This window comes from Microtus ochrogaster, chromosome X (assembly GCF_000317375.1).
Source record: "Microtus ochrogaster isolate Prairie Vole_2 chromosome X, MicOch1.0, whole genome shotgun sequence".
Taxonomy (NCBI): Eukaryota; Metazoa; Chordata; class Mammalia; order Rodentia; family Cricetidae; genus Microtus; species Microtus ochrogaster.
In genome coordinates, this window is record NC_022026.1 from 52,283,211 (window position 1) to 52,302,998 (window position 19,788).

Sequence of the window (19,788 nt, forward strand, 5' to 3'; positions counted from 1 at the left end):
TAAAGCTTGCCGTATTTTAGCTGAGAGAGCTGCATTTTCAGCTGGCCCTTTCTTGGAGAAAGTGAATTTCCTATTGCACGGGGGGGAGGGTCAGGAGTAGTCCCAGGAACATGCCCACCTAACTCTGCTCTATTTATTCCCCAGTTCTAGCAGTCTCTTCAGATTGAAGGTTTTTCAGTTTATTGCTCATTTTTTTGGCCAATTGTCAGAGACCTAAATTGGATGCTTGTCGACTATTGTGTCTAGGTTTTTTTTTTTGCTTGATTCCTTTGGAAAGGAATTTTCAGCTTTATTTGTGCTATCATCCCCCAAAAGCTGAGTTGGTGGACTAGCTTTTAAAATTTGTCAATAGCCAAGTTTCCATGATGTCAGTGGGATTTTTTTTTTAAGATTTACTTATTTATTATGTATACAACATTTTGCCTGCCTGGATGCCCATACGCCAGAAGAGGGTGCAGATCTCATTACAGATGGTTGTGAGCCACCATATGGTTACTGGGAATTGAACTCGGGACCTCTGGAAGAGCAGCTGGTGCTCTTAACCACAGAGCCATCTCTCCAGCCCTCTCAGTAAGATTCTTTATACCATCTTGGACTCTTTGTTTCTGTTCAATACCCTTCTTTCTTCTGGCTTCCAGAAACACTAGACCCTTGTATCCTTTCTTCCTTCAAGCTGTGGATATCACCATCTCCTTTTGATGTTCTTATATGCCCAGTCTTGACTCTGTCTGTCAGACTTCCATGGAATACAGATGTACAATTGTTTTTTCAGTTGTTAACTTTAAGGAGGAAGCCTAAAGCTTAACCAGTCCTTTGTGTATTCCTGACTTTAGTCAAAAGTACAAAGGAAAATGACAGCTGGTTTTACAACTCCTTGCTAATCGCAGATGATCATCTATAACCAACTACTCCACTGTCCTTGGCTTTCACTCTTCTCTTACTAATTTTCAGCTTGTCTATTCCATTCCATTCTCAATCTAAATTATTCATAAGCATTCTAGATTTAAGGCTGTAAAATCTGATGACTTCAGCAAAGAATTTTCAATATCTCTATGACTATCTTCATGTAGTAGCATAGTCATAGGTCTAGGCAAGTCATCCTGACCTTTTAAATCTAATTAATAACTGTTCAAACTTTTTTAAAAAAATTTTTTATATTTGAAATTATAATACAATTACATCATTTTCCCACTCAAAGCCCTATCACATTCCTGCCCTTGTTCTCTTTAAAATTCCTGCTCTCTTTTTTCATGAATTGTTGTTACATACATACATGTATACGAATATACATCTATATTCTTGAATATAACCCACTCACTTTGTGTATTACTTGTATGGATGTTTTCAGGGCTGACCATTTGGTATTGAACAACCAATTGGTGTGCTCTCCTCTGGGAAAGACTTATTTCTGCCTAAAACTGTTATCATTCCTTAGCTGCCTATAGTTATTTGTGCAGGTTGAGGCCTCATGGTCTTTTCCCCTTTCACCTTGGCATGTTTGGTGTTGTCCTGGTTCAGGCCATGTTCAGGTCATGTTTAGGCAGTCGTGTTGATGAGATTTTAGCTTCTGTACTAGAAGGCACAGTCTTACAGCAAACTACCAAATCCCCTTATTCCCATAATCTTTCTGTCTCCTCTTCTGCAGTGTTCCCTGAGCTCAGGTGTAGGAAGCATGCCATAGATGTATACATTGTGATTGGGTTCCACAACTCTGCATTTTGATTGGTTCTGATTTTCTGTAGTGTTCTTCATCTTTTACAAAGTTTTCTTGATGAAAAAGGGATAAAGACTATACTTATTTTGATGTATGAAACCAATTAGTTCTGAAGTTTCTTTGTTTACTTTTCTTCAGATGACTTACCTATTCTTCAATCAGGGTGTTGAAATCACCTACTATTAATGGATTGATGTTTATCTATGTCTTTAATTCCAGTAATAGATAATCTTAATGAAATTGTACACGCCTGAGTTTGGTACATATATATTTAGGATAGCAATGTTTTCTTGGTTAACTGTTTCCCTTATAATAAACTGTCTTTTTAAAAAAATTTCTTTGAATTACTTTTAGTTTGAAATCTTTTTTGGCAGATATTAAGATAATGATGTCTTATTGCTTCCTGGTTCCATTTGATTAGAGTATTTTTGTTCATCTTTTTAAAGTTAAGGTGTGTTTCTTGTAGACAATAAGTAGATGGATTTTGTTTCTTTATCCATTCAGTCAGTCTCTGTCTTTTAATTACAGAATAGAGGCCATTGATACTTAAAGTTATTATTGAAATACATGTGTTAATTGCAGTCATTATATTGTTGATTTTTGATATTCTCTGTTCTCAGTGGTACTTTGTATTTTAATAATCATGGCTTTTTATTTTGTCCCACAGTCTCTATCATGCTCATTTCTTTCTTCAACCTAAAATTTTGCTTTCTGTATTTTCTTTAGGTATATTTTATTTACTATAAAAATTTAAGGTTGTTTATATCCCGAAACATGTTTCATTCTCATTCAGTTATGGTAGATAATTTTGCTGGGAATATTAGTCTAGGCTGGCTGCCATCATCTTTTAGGACTTAGAACATATTTCTTCATATTCTTCTGGCTTTCAAAAGTTTTGTTGAGAAATTGGCTGTTGTTTTGGTGGGGTTTTCTCCATTTGTAACTTGTATTTGTTCTCTTGCAGTTTTCAATACACTTTCTTTGTTTTGTATAGTTAGTGTTTTAACTATGCCATGCTTTGACTATTTTCTTTTCAGGTATCGTCTACTTGGTGCTCTGTATGTTTTTTTGTATCCTATGGGTGTGTCTTTCCTTAGTCTTAGGACATTTTATTCTATGATCTTGCTGAATTTTGTCCAATGCCATTGACTTGGGAATCTTCCCTGTCATTTTTGCCTATAATTTTAAGGTATTTTTTTTTCATGGCGTACCACATTTCTTGTGTTTTAATGTTCTAAATATTCCTTGCTTATTTGGTCTAGATGGTCTAGATCTTCTACTCTATCTTCAAGTCCTGATATTCTGTCATCCGTTTGATTCATTCTACCTGTAAGGCTTCCCAGTGAATTTCCTAGTTGAGTTACTGAGTTCTTCAGTTTCATTACCATTTTATCTTGTCTGCAATGTTTCTATCTTCTGATTGGATTCCAGTCTCAAATCCTGGATTTTCTTCATCATTTCCATTAGCCTTCTCTTTGTGTTTTGTTGGGCATCGCTCAAGTGTTTATTATTCTTCGATTTTTTTCTTAATATCAGTAAGCTGTGTCTTTTTACCTTCTTTCAATTTCTTGAATTATTTGATGAAGGTTATGATTGTTCTTTTAAACTCTATGTCTTGGGGTTCATCTAGGTAATTCTCTATGTTAATTTCTATAAGGCTGGTATATTTTGAGGAGAAGATACTGGCTTGATTTTCCATATTGTTGGCACTTTTACAATGATATCTGGTAATGTGGACTGGTTTCTTAGTTTTGGGTCTGTTATTGACTGAGCAGGTTGAGGTAGAAGGTAGGGTGCATAGGTGGTTTGCTTCTAGATGTTGGTAATGGCTTGGACAGAATGATGTCAGGTAGAGAGAGGGTACTGGTCTTGTATGCAAAGATGTATGTCCTGGTTCAAACTTTGGGTGTGGAGGTAGATCTATCTGTCTGTACTGAAAGGTTCAGTGGAGCATGGAAGGGGCCAGTGGGTTGTGGGGACAAGTAGGGAGGGCCGTGGCAGGAGCTTAGGCATCATTTGTGGTGCAGGCCGTTGAATCCAGGCTAGGTTATGGCACTGAATATGGGACTCAAGGGTAGTTCTGGTGTGTTGGCGACCATGTGTGGATGGGAAGACCAGGTAGACCCACCAGACTAGACTCTGTAGAAGAATGTGGGAGATCTGGGTGAGTGGAGAGTGTGGATATTGTGCAGAAATATCTGTGGGTGATGGAACGTAGGACAGGTCCTGTAGGAAGTTTAGAAGTTGGTTACGCCACAGGCACTGATGGCCAGACAAAGCCAGGACACTGGACATGGGAACTGAACTAGATCTGGACAGATTGAAGACAAGGCATGTATGGGAAGGGATAGTGGGACTCCAAGAGCTAAACCCTAGGGAAGGATGTGGGAGATCTGGTTGGGTGGAGAGGTTAAATGCTATGCAGAAGGGACCTTTAATTCAAACTTTAAAAATTCTTTGTGTGTGTGTATGTGTGTGTGTGTGTGTGTGTGTGTGTGTGTGTGTGTGTCAGAGAGAGAGAGAGAGAGAGAGAGAGAGAGAGAGAGAGAGAGAGAGAGAGAGAAAGAGGTACATGTGTTTGTAGGTGTACCTGTGTGTATGGAGTCCAGAATCAAATGATGGATATCTTCACCCATAGCTTCCCACCCTGTCTCCTGTCTATCCATCATCTATCCATCTACATCTATCTATCTATCTATCTATCTATCTATCTATCTATCTATCTATCTATCTATCTATCTATCTATCTATCTATCTTGTGACAGAGTATTTTACTGAACCTGGCAGCTAGAACAGCTGGATAGCATGCCCAGAAGATATCCTCCTATCTCCACACTGCTGGGATTGTAGATGTGTGCCGCCATGTCTGGCTTTTTACATGGATATTGTAAATCCAAACTTAAATACTCATACTTACAAAGCAAGCACTTTGCTAGCCGAGCCATCTCTATATTGGAGATGCTGCCAGCTTTATTTTTCAATTTCAAAATGTTATTTATTTGGTCATGTAGCAAGGTTTAGGTTGCTAGTAGAAAAATTACTAAATGGACCATTTTTAATATTATTCTAAAATACTGATGAGTGTCAGATTCTGATGGTCTTAGCTATTAATTTTTTTAAGTTTTTAAATTCATTTTATATGTCAACCATATTTCCTCCTCCCTCCCTCTCCTCCTCCCACTACCCCCACTTCCTGTCACCCCTATCCACTCTTCAGAGAGGGTAAGGCCTCCTATGTGGAGTCATCTAGGTCTTAACAAGTCTTAACAACATTTTATTCATACCTTGGGAAAATTCTTGGTGACATTAATTTGTATAGTTCCACCCACACCCTTGTCAATGAAAATAACTGCCATGAATTTCCCTATATTCATGAGGCATTGGTTCTCGGACATCTGGAAAATACCAAGATGTGAGGACACTTAAGTGTCTTATACAAAATGGTGCAGTCTTTGCATGTAACCTGTACATCTATTTATGTAAGTTGAATCATCTTTATGTAAAATGCCTAATAGTCTTAATTGCATTTTTTCTATTGCTGTGCTAAAACACTATGACCAAGGCTTATGGTTATAGAGGGATAAGAGTCCACCGTGACAGGGCAGCCTGGCCACAAGTAGCAGTTCTATTTGCTGAAGCAGAAATGAGAGTTCACATCTTAAGCAAATGGGAAGCAAAGAGAGCTAATTTGAAATGGTATAAGTCTTATGAAACCTCAAAGCTGGCCCTGATGATATACTTCCTCCAGCAAGATCACACCTCCTATCCTACTCAAATAGCCATCAACTGAAGACCGTGTATTCGAATACCTGAGACTTATGGGGGGCATCTCATTCAAATTATCACACTAACACACTGTAAACTATTGGTACACTTTATAATTTAGGGAATAAGAAGAAAATGTGTGTGTGTGTGTGTGTGTGTGTGTGTGTGTGTGTCAAGTATAGCTGCATTTTCCCCAGCCCTGTAGACACACACACAGTGCTATCTGTTCTGCTTCACAAAGGTAGTAACTTGATCAATGTTTGGGAAATATTATTTAAGAATAAATAGCAGAGTGATACTTGTAATGTATATGTATATGTCTATTTCAGAGAAAAGAATGTTATGAAGTTTAAGGTCCTGTTTCCATGGCTGTCAATTTTTCTTTTAAAGGAAATGTCTGTCTGGTCCATTTCGAACATTGCAGGGAATTTTAGCTTTGTGAAGCCCATGGACTTTAATTGACATCTTTTAGTTCTGAAAATTCATGAGTTAATCGAGTGAGGAGGATGTTGGAGTAGCTCCTCTGTACTAGTTTACTTTGAACAGCACATCATGATTCTCGTTCCAAAAAGCCCTGAAATAACATTTTGCTTCTTTGTGGGGCTGGGAGATAAATACCCTTTATCATCTTTTTTTTCTCATGGAATCCATTTTAGCTGCACTAATATGCATTAAGAAGTTTCTAAGGCAATGGGAAATGTCAGCAAGAATGAAATTAATTGGGCGGTCATCCCTGAAGGTACATATTTAGGGATTGGTTCTCAGAATTGTCACTTCATCAGTTTGCTTAAAAAAAATAGAGGATTTACTTTACTGCTTGGCTTGAGTCAAAAGTAATTTCTTTCCCTCAGGATCCTCTTCTGTGACAGATGATTCTAAGCCAGCTCCCTTATTAACTCCCTCTCCTTCTACTGTGACAAACATGTCATGGTTCTTGTCTCTAACTCCTGAAAAAAAACTTTGCAAAAACCACATTAAACATCTACACAAATTACAATCTTGTCCTGGAATTTTGTTTGCAAAAACATTCTGTATAACACTGAATGAGAGAAATATTACCTGTAGGATATCGGTAGGAATGTACCATATATCCAGCGATTTTCTTTGTCATTTCATACTCCCTAACTACCTTTAAGAGTTGACTAGTGAAATGTGAAATTTTAGCCTGATATTTATTTATCCGAGGTGCTCAAAGGAAATCAGAGTATCAGTGTGTTCCTCTCAGATGATCACAGTTTGGTATTATATTCCTTTTAACTGTCTCTCTGTCCCAGAAGTTTTGAGATTTGAAGTTTATATTAGACTTCTCTCCTCTATTTTATCTATTAGGTTTTTCACAAATACAGACTGCAGGAGCACCCCAAAGACAGTAAGAAGAATCTAGGGCTGATATTTTTGCTTCTTAAAATGGATGTATATTTAACAATAGATTTAGTGACCTTCTGCTCAGAACATGACATTTGAACGGTGGTTTTAGCTCATAAATCATCCTAGGAGATCAGCCCTACAAACTGGAAGGCCTTCAGGGCCATGCCGGTTAAGAGATAGCCAACTTTGACAAGTGTGAGCAATTAAAAGAATTAGTGTTTATATGCTTGGCTTTAAGGAATTCTAACTTAATAATTTTTAAGATCCATCATATTGGCAAATAAAACTGGGAAAACTTCAGCCTGTTAGGTAAGGCTTAATCTGTGGAGAGTCAACTTTTCCACATTTTACTTATTTGTGGTTGTATAACTGCCCCCCCACCCCGTGCCCCAATTAGGTGCTCATAGGAATACTAATCATTTGACTTTTGCGTATTCTGATTCTAGGTGTGGTCATTAGGCTTAGCTCTGTGGCTATTGCTCATAGTCTTTAATGTAGTCATAGTAAGATAGTTACTGGGTTCCCTTTCTTACATTCCTACTCATTGGTGCTCATTGGCTAGAACACCTATGGTATGGCCCCTTTGTGTGTAAAACGTCTTAACAGAATGTTAGTTGATGAACAAAGTTGAATAGCCAGTTTCTTGAGAGATGGGAGAGAAATAAGAAATACACTTGTGTGCATCAGTGTATTGCCCTTGGAATTCACCAAGTACCATTTAATTTCGTTTTTTATATAAAATATTACTCTATTAGTTTATTTATTTATCTATCAGAGATAGGGTCTCATGTCATAGGCTGATATCAAACTTTATATGTAGCTGAGGATTATTCACCTTCTGAGCGCTTAGGTTATAAGTGCATGCCATCACAGCCAGTCTGTGCAGTGCTGGGAATGGGACTGAGCGCTTCCTGAATGCCAGGCCAGCACTCTACCCGCTTCTTTCAAGCTTCATCACATCTCATTCTTTAGCAGAGAGTCAGCAAGACTAATCTCTAATAAAGAGGAAAGGAATTTGGATTCCATATCTTAATGGGTGAACAAACTATTTTGTAAACAGATATTGAAAGTTTGCATCGGAGAACAGTAAAACTAAATATATAACAAACTTGGATATAATAAAGGAGATGTACAAAATGTTTCACAGCTGGATTGGCACGGTCCCTGAATACGCAGAAGAAATAAAAGCATCAACAACTGATAAGACCTGCTGGTGCAGATACTTAATATCAGCTCCAGGGACAATTAAGGCTCCAAATGGTCCAAAGAATCAATAACAACTCAGAGGGTTGGATAGGGGTCAGGAATGAGGTCATATGTGTGAGGTAGGATGTTTTATCAATTCTTGCTGAAGCTTTAGAAGTCTCTCTGAAATGGCCTCCAGACAGTGGTTGTTTGTTTCTTTGTGTGTGTGTGTGTGTGTGTGTGTGTGTGTGTGTGTGTGTGAATTTGTCTATCAGCTTTTAAGAACAGGTCAATGTATGGTTCTCACCCTAATAATTTGAATGTTTACTTTTATGTGAACAAGCAGAGTGAGAAATGAGGGGAAGAGAAGGGGGAGTCTGTAGGAACATACATTACTGCAATTATCACATGTATATATTATGGCTGAATCTACTTCCTGTGGTTGCAGGCCTGAAGGTCTGAATTTTTAGAATATGGCCTCTTCTTCAAAGAGCCAGTAGCAGTGTGTGAAATTCTTCTCACCCTTCCCATCTGCCTGACTTCCTGTGTGCAAGTATCTTTTCTGACCTCCAATCCTCTGTTGACTCTATTTGATTCTAGCTGGAAAAGGTTGCCTGCTCTTGAGGGCTGATGGAATTAGATAAACCTACCTGGATAATCCAGGTAAAATAATCCCTATTTTTAGATCCTTAACCTTAATTACATCTGCAAAGTTCTTTTTGTTGTGCAATGGCAGGATCCCAGGGATTAGGATGTGGCCATAATTCTACTCACTACAGACAGAAAGTTGGGGTCAACAAAGATACTTTCTCCCGTATTTGTTTCCTCAAGAAAATAGACCAGTCAGTAAACTTTTTTTTTTGATAAACACCAGGGTCTAATTGAACCACTTATCTTACGTTGATTGGACAAAAGACAAGATACTCTCTTGATTTCTGTTACTGTCTCTAGAATAATGCAAGGCCTAATAGAACTACGTTCAAATCTGAAAGACCAGTCTTTGCACAAGTGTGCAATGCTTCTCAATTTCATTGTCCTTATCTGCAGATGGGCTATAATGATAAAGTTAGAACCTAGCAAAATGCTTAGTGTCTGCTAGCTAATAATCACGAGGATTGGATGACATAGTCATAGGCTTTTCCGCAAGGAAGAAGATAAGAGAGGACCAATAAGAATCAAGAGTTGAGTACCTACAAGGTTTTTTTTTTATTGCTCTGATGGTTTTCTATTAGGCATAGAAGAATAAAACCTTTGTTTGAAAAGGGATTTATGTTCCTTTTTTCATGCTGGGGATGGAACCCAGAGCTCATGAATGCTAAGCATGCTTTATACCACTAAGCTAGACACTCAGTCCTGTCCAAGTTTATTTTTAAGCAATTCAGCTTAAAAGGCATTGCCCGTGTTTAATTATAAAAGGCATTGCTCGTGTTTAATTATAAAAGGCAGTGACTGAGCTAGATACCACCTGGCTGTGTCACTTAGCCCATGAACCAAGAAAGGTATTTACAGATAAAAAGTTGTAATTTGTCTGATGTTGATAAGCCATAAAGTTTAACCAGTTAGTTGAAATAATACTCCCCCTCAAAAGAATTCTGTCATTTTGATGAATAAAGATGATACTTATTATTATATTTTAATTTTATTAATCATTGTAGAAAGTTTAGTATTTCATATCTGTATACTATCTTTAGTTTTGCTTCTTCATCTGTAAAGCCTGAAGTATTTAGACTCTAATTTTTTACTGAAGAAAGTGCTATATTCTGCTCTAGGTAATGTATGCATTTAATATAAAGACATAGACAGTCCATAGCTATAAGGGATCCTAATGTCTAATGCAATACCTTTCACTTTATTTTATTGTTATTGTTATTACAATTATTATGTGCATGTGCATGGGTGTGGATGTGTGTTTGTGTACCTGTGTAAGGATGGGTTTATAGGTACAGGTGTGCGCATGCCATGATGCCCAGAGGTCAGAGGATAACTTTTAGGAGTGGGTTTTCTTCTTCTACCATGGTTCTAAGGATAAGACTCAGTTCTTCAGGATCGCAGGGCAAGCTCCATCCTACCAGCCCAACACCTTCACGTTACAGCTGAAAGCAAACCCCAGAAAGATTGGTGACAGATTCCTCAAAACTCAGCTGGTTATAGAGACAGTTCAGGCACTTGCAACTTAAATCACTAAACTTTTCACGGGAGCAGGCAAACCCTGTGGCAGTAACAGTTTCATAGCAGGTCAGGGGTGATACAGGCCAGAAAGGTGGTTCTTGCCTGGATCATCTGAACAGAACCCGACCAGCATCAGCTTGCTACTGTTTTTTTTTTTTTTTTTGATTTTTCGAGGGAGCACCTCTGATTGTAAACCTCTTATTAAAGGATTTTCAGATGCACTCATGTTGCATTTTAAAAATTAGTTAATTAATCAATCAATTAATTAATCATTTTTGTTGTCAGTGAAAATCCAGGCTTGCTAGTATTCTTTTTTTAAAAGAGATAATATGTGTGTGTGTGTGTGTGTGTGTGTGTGTGTGTTTTGCCTGGATGAATGTCTGTGCACCATAGATTCCCTGGAACTACAGTTACAGACAGTTGTTAACTTCCATGTGGGTACGGGGAATTGAACCTGGGCCCTCTGGAAGAGCAGCCAGTGTGTTTAAACTGAGCCATTTCTCCAGCCCTGCTAACATATTCACGCCAAACTGTGCTTACTTTCTGATAAAATTGTTCATTCAATGGAGTAAGAGGCATAAATAAGAGAATAATTTTCCCTTGCAGCGATATTGTGTTGTTTTACATTTACTGGTTTCCTGTTTGGATACTGATGGCTACCTGTGGCATTTGTCTTTCTTTCTGCAGGTGGTTTACAAATCCGACAACAGTCAATGCCTTTTACAGTGCATCCACTAACCAGATACGTGAGTACTAGATTCTTGATGGCGGTGGCTTTCGTGTAGTTTGCTTTTGGAAGGTTGGCTATCTTCACAATATTAATTTTTCCAATATTTGAATATTTTTCCATCTCCTAGTGTGTTCTTCAGTTTCTTCAGTGTTTTCATTGTATAGGTCTTTCCCTTCCTTTCTCCTTAGTAGTCCATAAAAAATTTCATATCATCATTGGCTTTTCAAACTATAACAAATAGAACCACAGTGAAGTTCTTCATTAAAAAGAGCACACATTCTTTTTCCTTTCATAATTATTTTAATGGTCTTGTCCACACCATCTTTGCTTGATAGGGAAAATGGCACTTAACTGAGAGCAATTTCTATGGAATAAAGAAGCTTGAATGTATTCTGTTTAGCTCTAGGATGTAATGTCTATTTCTGTGTGTTGGGTATGTGTTCTATGCTGTTCTAGTTAGTTTTAAGTGTCAACTTGAAAAAGCTTACATCATCTAAGATGATAGTCTCCATTAAGAAATCTCTTAGATCAGATTGGCCTGCGGGTGATTGTCTTGATTATTTACACACACACATACACACACACACACATGCACACACACACACACACTCACGCACGTGTGTGTGTGTGGGGGGGCAGCCCACTTTGAGAAGCACCATTCCTAGTCAGGAGGTCCTGAGCACCATTTGAAAGTTAGCAGTCTTCAAGCTTGCTAGTAAGCCTTCTTTTAAGTCAGCTAGCAAGCAGCACCTTCCGTGGTATCTGTTGTACTTCATTAGCTGTGAAGTGAGTTCCTTTCTCAGAGGTAATCCTGTGTGGAATGACAATCAGACCTACCTTCAAGTTCCTCTCTTGCTTTCCCTCAATGATGGATCATAGTCTGGAATTGTAAACCAAACATCCTCCCCAAAGTTGCTTTTGATAATAGTGTTTTATCACAACATCAGAAATAAAGCCAGCACCAATTCTGTGATTCATTTTTTTTAAAATTATTGAAGTCTAGTATGGCAAAAATTAAAAATCTGACAGCATCCAGAATTGGTCTTAAAGATCCTGTCACTGATGTAAACATGAATTAGGCCACCCACATTGCAAGGCAAGTTGACAACGTGTAGAAAAGCCAGAGAGGTGCCTGCACATCGGTGACTTCCTTCTTCATGCCTGGTCTAGTCCAGGATATTGATTCTTAGTGTCATTTTTGGACCATGAACAAAAGCACCCTGGGGGAGCTTGTCAGAAATGCAACTTCTCAGGCTCTAGCTTATACAAAATCTTTGAATGCTGGGTTTAGAATAAAATTTCCAACTGTTTCTACTGAATGCTAAAGTTTGAGAAACCTTCCCCACAGAACCCAAAGGAAGGGAAAGGAAGCCCATGTGAGAACATTCGTGGCAGGGTCGCTGAGGGCAGCAGGAGAGGGAAATTGCTTCTGTGTCCTTGTGCCTGGAAACGAACTAATGTGGCACATTCACGTAAGGGAAGAGCATGCAAAAGCGAAAGTTAGATGGCCTGTTGTGACGCCTATTAACAGATGACTTTCACTAATTAGGTTGTATAGCAAATCAGTAACTGGAGAAAATATACGGAGTACGAGACCTCGTTAATAAATGCAGAATAATCCTATATGTCGTTTACAGTCATATCCATTTGTAGGAAAAGTTATTTAGGAAGAGGGAAGACATCAAATTCAGGTTGGTGGTGTGAGCTCTTGTGGGGAGAATTGACTGCTCCAAGTCAAACTCCTTTTGCGTTCCCTTATGTCCTTCATCTCTCCACCATGACGTCGTAGTGCTCAGTCCCGGTTCCTATTCTATTTGCCCTCAATCTCCACCTTTGTTCACTCTTCTAGTGATGATATGTGTGCTTCCAATAGCATTTCTACATTGGTGAACGCAGGATGTGGCATTTCTGAGATGCCCTGTTTCCTTGCTGGATGTTAAGAAGAGCCTTCTCCCTTGGCCTTCTTGCTTCTGTTCTCCGCTCCTCCAAGCTGTTCTCTTTATGGTTGGTTAGATCACGTCACCCTGTCTACAAATCCTTTTATCCATATCTTATCTTACTTAGCTTAAAAGTGATTACTTGCAATGACCTAGAAACCTGCCTTTTCCCCCTGCTTGATAGGGTCTCATGTGTCCCACGCTAGCCTCAAACAACCTGTGTAGGTAAGGATTGACCTTGATCTTCTGATGCTTCTGCCCCCACGTCCCGAGTGCTGCTGTTGCATGTGTGTCACCACGGGAGGCATATGAGGTGCTAGTGCTTGAACCCAGGGCCTAGTGCATGCTAGGCAAGCATAATGCCTGTTGAGCTCCATTGCCAGCCCGGCGTTTGTCGTTCCTCCACCTTTACTAACTCCACTCCCATCTCTTTCCATGTGTAGCCACACTGGCTTCCTTTCTGCTTCTAGAACACAGGGGACACATATACTTCTCTCAAGACATTGACCTTTTTTTTCCCCTAGAAATGTCCTCAAGTGAAAGATCTCTTCTCAATGATGTATCCGGCCTGTCCATGTCCAGTCAGCCCCATATGTCATAGCTCATCCAAGTTAGACCTGTACCTCATAGGATTTAGGACTCTGTGGCCTCACATGCCATTGGAGGATTGAGCTTGCTTCTAGAGTCGCCCTCCTGCGTCTACTGTTGGGAATGGTAATCTGTAGGACTGTCTTGAGAGTCCTACAGATGGAAACCAAGCAGATGGTGTTAAATTTTGATTTCTACATTAATTAATATAACCAAAGAAGTTGTTAAATATTTTGAGTGTCACTCCTTAGTATGTAAATATTAATTATGCTGAAAATACTGTTGTTGCTTTCTTAGGGTCCAAAGTTCCAAGTTGAGTACCAAGCTGCATATGTTACACGGAGGCTTAAGATATGGAGCTATCAATTACAATTAAAATTTATAGCACTTATCTAATTACATTATGTAGAAAATGTCTGTTGAGAAATAGAATACTGATTAGACTATTCATTTTTATTAGTTTTAGTAATATTTTTTTATTTCTCTGTGTGGTGGGGCATGCCATGGAGTATGTTCAGAAGTGAGAGACAGCTTCTGGAAACAGTTTCCTCCTCCTACGTTGTGGGTTTTGGGGGACTGAACTCAGGTTATGAGATTTGGCAGCAAGCCCCTTTATCTACTGAACCATTCCACTGATACAGATTGTTTATTTTAACAGAACACTTTAAAAGAAGAACATTGCATTGCATGAGCAGTTGTCCCCAGATGAGTTGGCAGTAAAGTTTGTATGGTTACTGTAGGAAGGGCAAAGATGTCTGTCACCTTATTTACCCAATCATTTTTCAGATTGTTCGAGTGTAACCTTAAGATTACCTTGCCAAGGCGTTTTGCAGTATCCTGCTTTTCATTCTTAGCAGACAAGGGAAGCTCAGGTACAATTCTTTCTCCTGCAGCTCATCTTTTGACTTGAAGTAGTCTCTATACCAGTTTGGAGGGTTATGGTATCTTGATATGATTGATAAAGCAGAGGCAAGGTTGTCACAGGTGTCATGTCTTAGAGGGGCACAAGCCAGGCCATCCTGGTCAGGAAGACTTCAGAAAGAAGTGTGTTGAGCTTAAAGGACAAATGTTGTTCTTCTGGCAGAAGAGCTTTGGAGGAATCCTGAAGTCTGTTCTGCACTACCTGTCAGTAACATCCTAGCATCTCAAAAATATTGTTTCAGTTCTCTCTGTGTCTCTCTGTCTCTCTCTGTCTCTGTCTCTCTCTCTCTGTCAGTCTGTCTCTTCTCTTCCCACCTTCCTCATAGCTGCAAGGGTCAAATTTCTTTGAGAATCCAAAACAATGTCCAAATACTCATTTTTCTGCTCGAGCAAGTAGAAATAAAGGGCAGCTGATGGCAGCTGAAGTGGAAAGATGGAAAAATATTCTCAGAGTAAAATGACTCCAGTCACGGCTTGGATTTTTCTTCTTTCCTCTCCTTTTGGGGTCAGCTTACTGGGGTGGCAGATATCCCCCAAATATGTCTTTTGTCCCTTTGTGGTTACTATATTATCAATGAATTTGGGGTTTCACAACCTGTGTCCTAAGCCAGATTTAGCCACTAGTCCACAGTCTACTTGGAATATGTTGGTAAGCAGAAAAAAATCTGTTTAATATGGCCACACTGGAAAGAGGGACAGCGAGATCAAGGGACTTCCTCCAAGCCTGTCTTCAGGGTTCTGAAGTGACATTAAAGTTTAATGAGACATCTTTTACGAGGTGCTAGTGCTCGAACCAAGGGCCTAGTGCATGCTAGGCAAACATAATGCCTATTGAGCTCCTGATTTCACTACATATTGCTTTTACTATGCAATATTTGCTGCATTCAAGAGAATCTGTGTACTATGCTGGCCCATGTTAAGTTAGAAAGCATCTGGGAGGATGGAAAATCAACAAGTTTCAATAAAGTGGGACTCAGTGAAGAGCTGAAATGTTACCAGTGTCACCTGAGCTGCCAGTCCGCCTCCCTGACCTACTCTCCTCGTCACCACAGAGGTAACCAACATGCTACATTTTATGTCTCTCTTTCTTTGGGGGGATCTCACATATAACTTCGGCTGCCATGGAACTTGCTATGTAGACCGTGCTGGCCTGAAACTCACAGAGATTCCCCTTCCCTCAAGTACTGGGATAAAAGCATGCACCACTGTGCTAGGCCATGTTTATCTTCTAAATACTAAAATATTAGTAATTTATGTAGGTACCCCTAACTGATATTGTTTTCAACATAATAAAAGTTTATCATACTGTAAATAATCTTCAGAAATTGTGGTTTTCCAATCAGTATATTAAGTAGATGTCAGACTACATGTGTGCCTGTGCCCAATATTTGGTTGGCACCTGCAAGGGCAAGAAAAGGCCATCAGATTCCCTAGCATTAGAGTTACACCAAGTTGTGAACTGCCAATTGGGGGCTAGGTATCTAACCTGGATCCTCTGGAAGAGCAGCCAATGCTCTTCACTACTGAGCCATCTCTCCAGCCCCATTCTTTTTTGGGTATATGCATGGAGTGTGTGGCAGTATTTTTCCCAATTTCACTACATATTGCTGTATAGTATTCATTTCTCTGACCATACATGTACTCAGACAATCTGTTATGCTGCTGATACCCTCTATATCTTCCACCATTGCAAATATTCACTCCTTGGAATGGTGCTTCTCTGCTATTCTTGTGCGTTGTCTTCTGAAGCCAGTCAGGCTGATGTTCCTTGGGGGCAGAACTCCTTGCAGGGAGAGTCTGCAAGTTCTCAACCAGGTATTGCCAAATGCTTTTTTAACGTGGGCATTCTAAATTCCAATAGTATTCCTTTTGTTCCCCACTTTCATCAGCCTTTGGTTATTACAGACTTAATTGCTACCAGTCTAGTGTGTGTAATAGGTCAGCTCTTCTGCAAGAAGAGGGTGATGAAATTGTCCCTTCACTGGCGTTTCCATTTCTCTCAAATGTCACTAAAGGAGCTTACTGCTCCTTTGGAGAGTTAAGCGCATCTAATAGCAGTTCTGTCTCCAGGGTTGCCCACTGCCTTTGTCTCGTCTAGGAAGGGCTGACCCCATCAGAATTTTCCTGAGGAAGTAGCCATTTCTGGGTAACCCAATGGGTTCTAGAAAGCTCATGGGCAGAGGGGTTTTAAAATGAACAATTTGAAGCAGTATTTTAATTAAGAGATTCAAGCTGTTTCTATTTTCCTAATGACCAGTGCCTGCTCGCATTGTAAATTACATTACCAGGCAAGATGACAAGGAATCCTTTGGGTGACTTTTCCCCCACCCTCCTTCATTTCTGATTTTCTGGACTACAAATTAAGACAGGTGGAATTTCTCCTTACACATTTCCCCCCTGGCTTTCCTGGGACTCCCCCAGCCCCTCCCAACTGCCTCCTCTGTGCTTCACTGAAGAAGTGAAAAATTGAGGTGATTTCCTAAAATGAACATCTTTATTGATTAGGGGCTAATTCTGACAGCATGTGGCCATCTGTTTAATTGGGTTCCACATCTACAATGTAACTATACTTAGTAACATGATTTATGAGAATTTCCTTCATGCCTCATTATCATTTTCTGATTTATGCCACTAAGTCTGCTGCTTTATGCAGTAAAGATTTGAGTAGCAAATAGGAAAACCTATAGAGTTGTTATTCATTCCCAATCCATGGTTTTGTGCAGAACCATGAGGTTGGGGCCATCTTTTGATGTTCAATTATTTTTGCTAAGTGGTTAAAGCTCATTTTCTGCCCTTGTCAAGCTAAGTATCCACGTCTTCAGGCATGGAGGGTGGTGTGAAGTCTTAGTGATTTACACAGGTTGTATTGGGCATTGTAGGAAAGAGCTGTCACCAGTCCTAATGACATTTAAATTGGTAGTTCAAAGAGAACAAGGGACTGAGATCATTAGCATCTTCGCCTGGGCTTTCCTAACTTTGTAATAACTCAAAACATATCAGTCCACATTTGAAAGGGACAAAGGAAGAGCCTCAGTAGAAGGGCTTGAGTGCCCTGGGTATAGTTATGTGGCACGATAGAGCTAGCCATTCTAGCCCTTGCTGTCTCTTTGCTGCTCATATCCAATTTTTATGTCTAGTAATACATACCAGCCTTTAGAATAAAGTTTGTTATATGTGTTCATGTCACTGTGAATTTGTAATATGCCTCATTCCAGTATTTGGTTTGTATGTTTGTATATCTGAAACCAACTGAAGCATGATTTAAAAACTCAGAGCAATTGGGGTTCAACCTGAATATCCAAAAAGCAAAGCAGGCAGCCACTGGCTCTTACCTTGAACTCGGTTCAAAATGGTGATCCAGCCTCCAGAAATCTCAGAGTGAAACTGTGCCTGAGAGCTGTTTTCTCCCATTTTATAATCCTCTCTAGTTCTGGGATTAAAGACATGCACCACTAAGGATTAAAGACACACACCTGCCGGTTTGTATGGCAAACTAGTGTGGCTACTGGGATTAAAGGTGCAAGTCATAACTCCCTGGTTTATAAGGCTGGCCAGTGTAGCTGTTTTACTTTCCTGCTCCCCAGGCAAGTTTTAGTTATTAAAATGCAATTGAAATGCCACTACAATATTAAACAATTATTTTAAGCAAATTCAACCTTGGCTTGAAAACAAGCATGGCCTGAGGGCTAAACCCAATACTTTTATTATCTTTACTCTTATATCTAAGAGATTTGGTTGCTCCAGTTTAATTACAGATATTGTGCTAAAGAAGATAATAAACCTTTGTCTGGAGGTTGGGCTTATACTGGCAGCAGACCATAGAGTTAATCCTGAAACCAAACAGCTTTGTTTTCCTGTTACGGACATAACTCTTTCAGACTATGAGAATTTCTCATTCTTTGTTGGCTCAGCCTAAAACCATAGAATGGAAGCCAAGTTAGTAGATATTCACCCATGACTTGTACTGGGATTTAATGGAATTAAAGTCTTGAATTCATTTGATGCTCCATTTGGAGACATGAGAAAACAGGGCAAGCATCTAGAATTTGGGAACAGTGTTCCAAAATTATGGACCTATGGAGACATGTCAGTGATCAGCACCAATTTCTCATTATCTAGAACACAATTTACCTGTAACCTGTGTATTTGAACATGTTTCAAAACTGTGGACTAGTAGATTTCTGAACACTGACAAAAAATTCCCAGTCAAGTGTAAAATAAGCCCAAGATTTTTTTATTGTTTTTTTGAGCTATTATATTTTTCTCTACTACCCTCCTTTTCTCTCCCCTCCCCTTCTACACTCTGCCATGGTCCCAATTTATTCAGAAGATCTTGTCGTTTTTTTACTTCCCCTGTAGATTATATGTATCTCTTAGGGTCCTATTTGTTGTCTTGGTTCTTTGGGATTGTGAATTGTAGGCTGAATTTTCTTTGCTTTATGTCTAAAAGCCACTTATGAGTGAGTACATATGATATTGTCTTTCTGGGTCAGGGTTACACACTCAATATGATGTTTTCTAGATCCATCCATTTGCCCACAAATTTCAAGATGTCATTATTTTTCTTCTGCTGTGTAGTACTCCATTGTGTAAATGTACCTCATTTTCCTTATCCATTCTTCAGTCGAGGGACATTTTGCCCAAGATATTTTTGACAGTACTGCCTATGTTGTATTGCTATTACAGAAACAGAACAGCTTAGTTACGGAAATAAAGGATTTTTACTGTTTTCCTGTTAGCATTCTTCAGCAGATACCAAGTTAGTATATCTTTGAATTGTTCTGTGTTCTATAAAATCTGATTTAAAACATTGCTTTTTGAAGCACCAAGCTAATGGTGCAATGGATAATGTCTGACTCGTATCCAAAGATTCTAAAAATTGCTCTTTGAGTGGTTGGAAAGATGGATCAATCAGAAAAGTGCCTCCTGTGCAAGCATTAGGACCTCATCTCGGATCTCCAGTACCCATATAAAGCGTGGGCATGGTGACACATATCTATAACCCCACTTCTAGGGATGACTGATGGAGACTGATAGCCCCCTAAGATGAGCCCCATGGGTCAGTGAGAAACTCAGTCTCAAAGAATAAAGTGAAGAGCAATCCATGAAGACCCTCATTGACAAACTCTGGCCTCCACATACACTTCAACACATGAGCACACACACTTGAACACATGCATACAATACACTTCAACACATGAGCACACACACTTGAACACATGCATACAATACACACATTCTATGTGAATGGTTGACTTGAGTTGTATAGAAAATCAGCAAACGAATTTTGGTTTAGGATTAAGGTAGAATTCTTAATAATTTTTGAAATGGATCTGCATATAATCCAACATTGTGTAGTATATATTTATACAAAGTGGCAGTCTCAGCATTGATGAGTGTATATATATATA

The 19,788-nt window shown here is 39.1% G+C and overlaps 1 protein-coding gene across 1 annotated transcript in view; it reads left to right on the forward strand.

Moving 5' to 3' along the window:
• Phex (phosphate regulating endopeptidase homolog X-linked) overlaps nucleotides 1-19,788 on the forward strand; it is a 209,149-nt gene that overhangs the window by 150,076 nt on the left and 39,285 nt on the right. Inside the window, exon 15 of the mRNA XM_005358817.3 lies at nucleotides 10,889-10,947. Within this exon, the coding sequence (XP_005358874.1) occupies nucleotides 10,889-10,947 (59 nt within the window). The remainder of the gene's footprint in view (nucleotides 1-10,888; nucleotides 10,948-19,788) is intronic.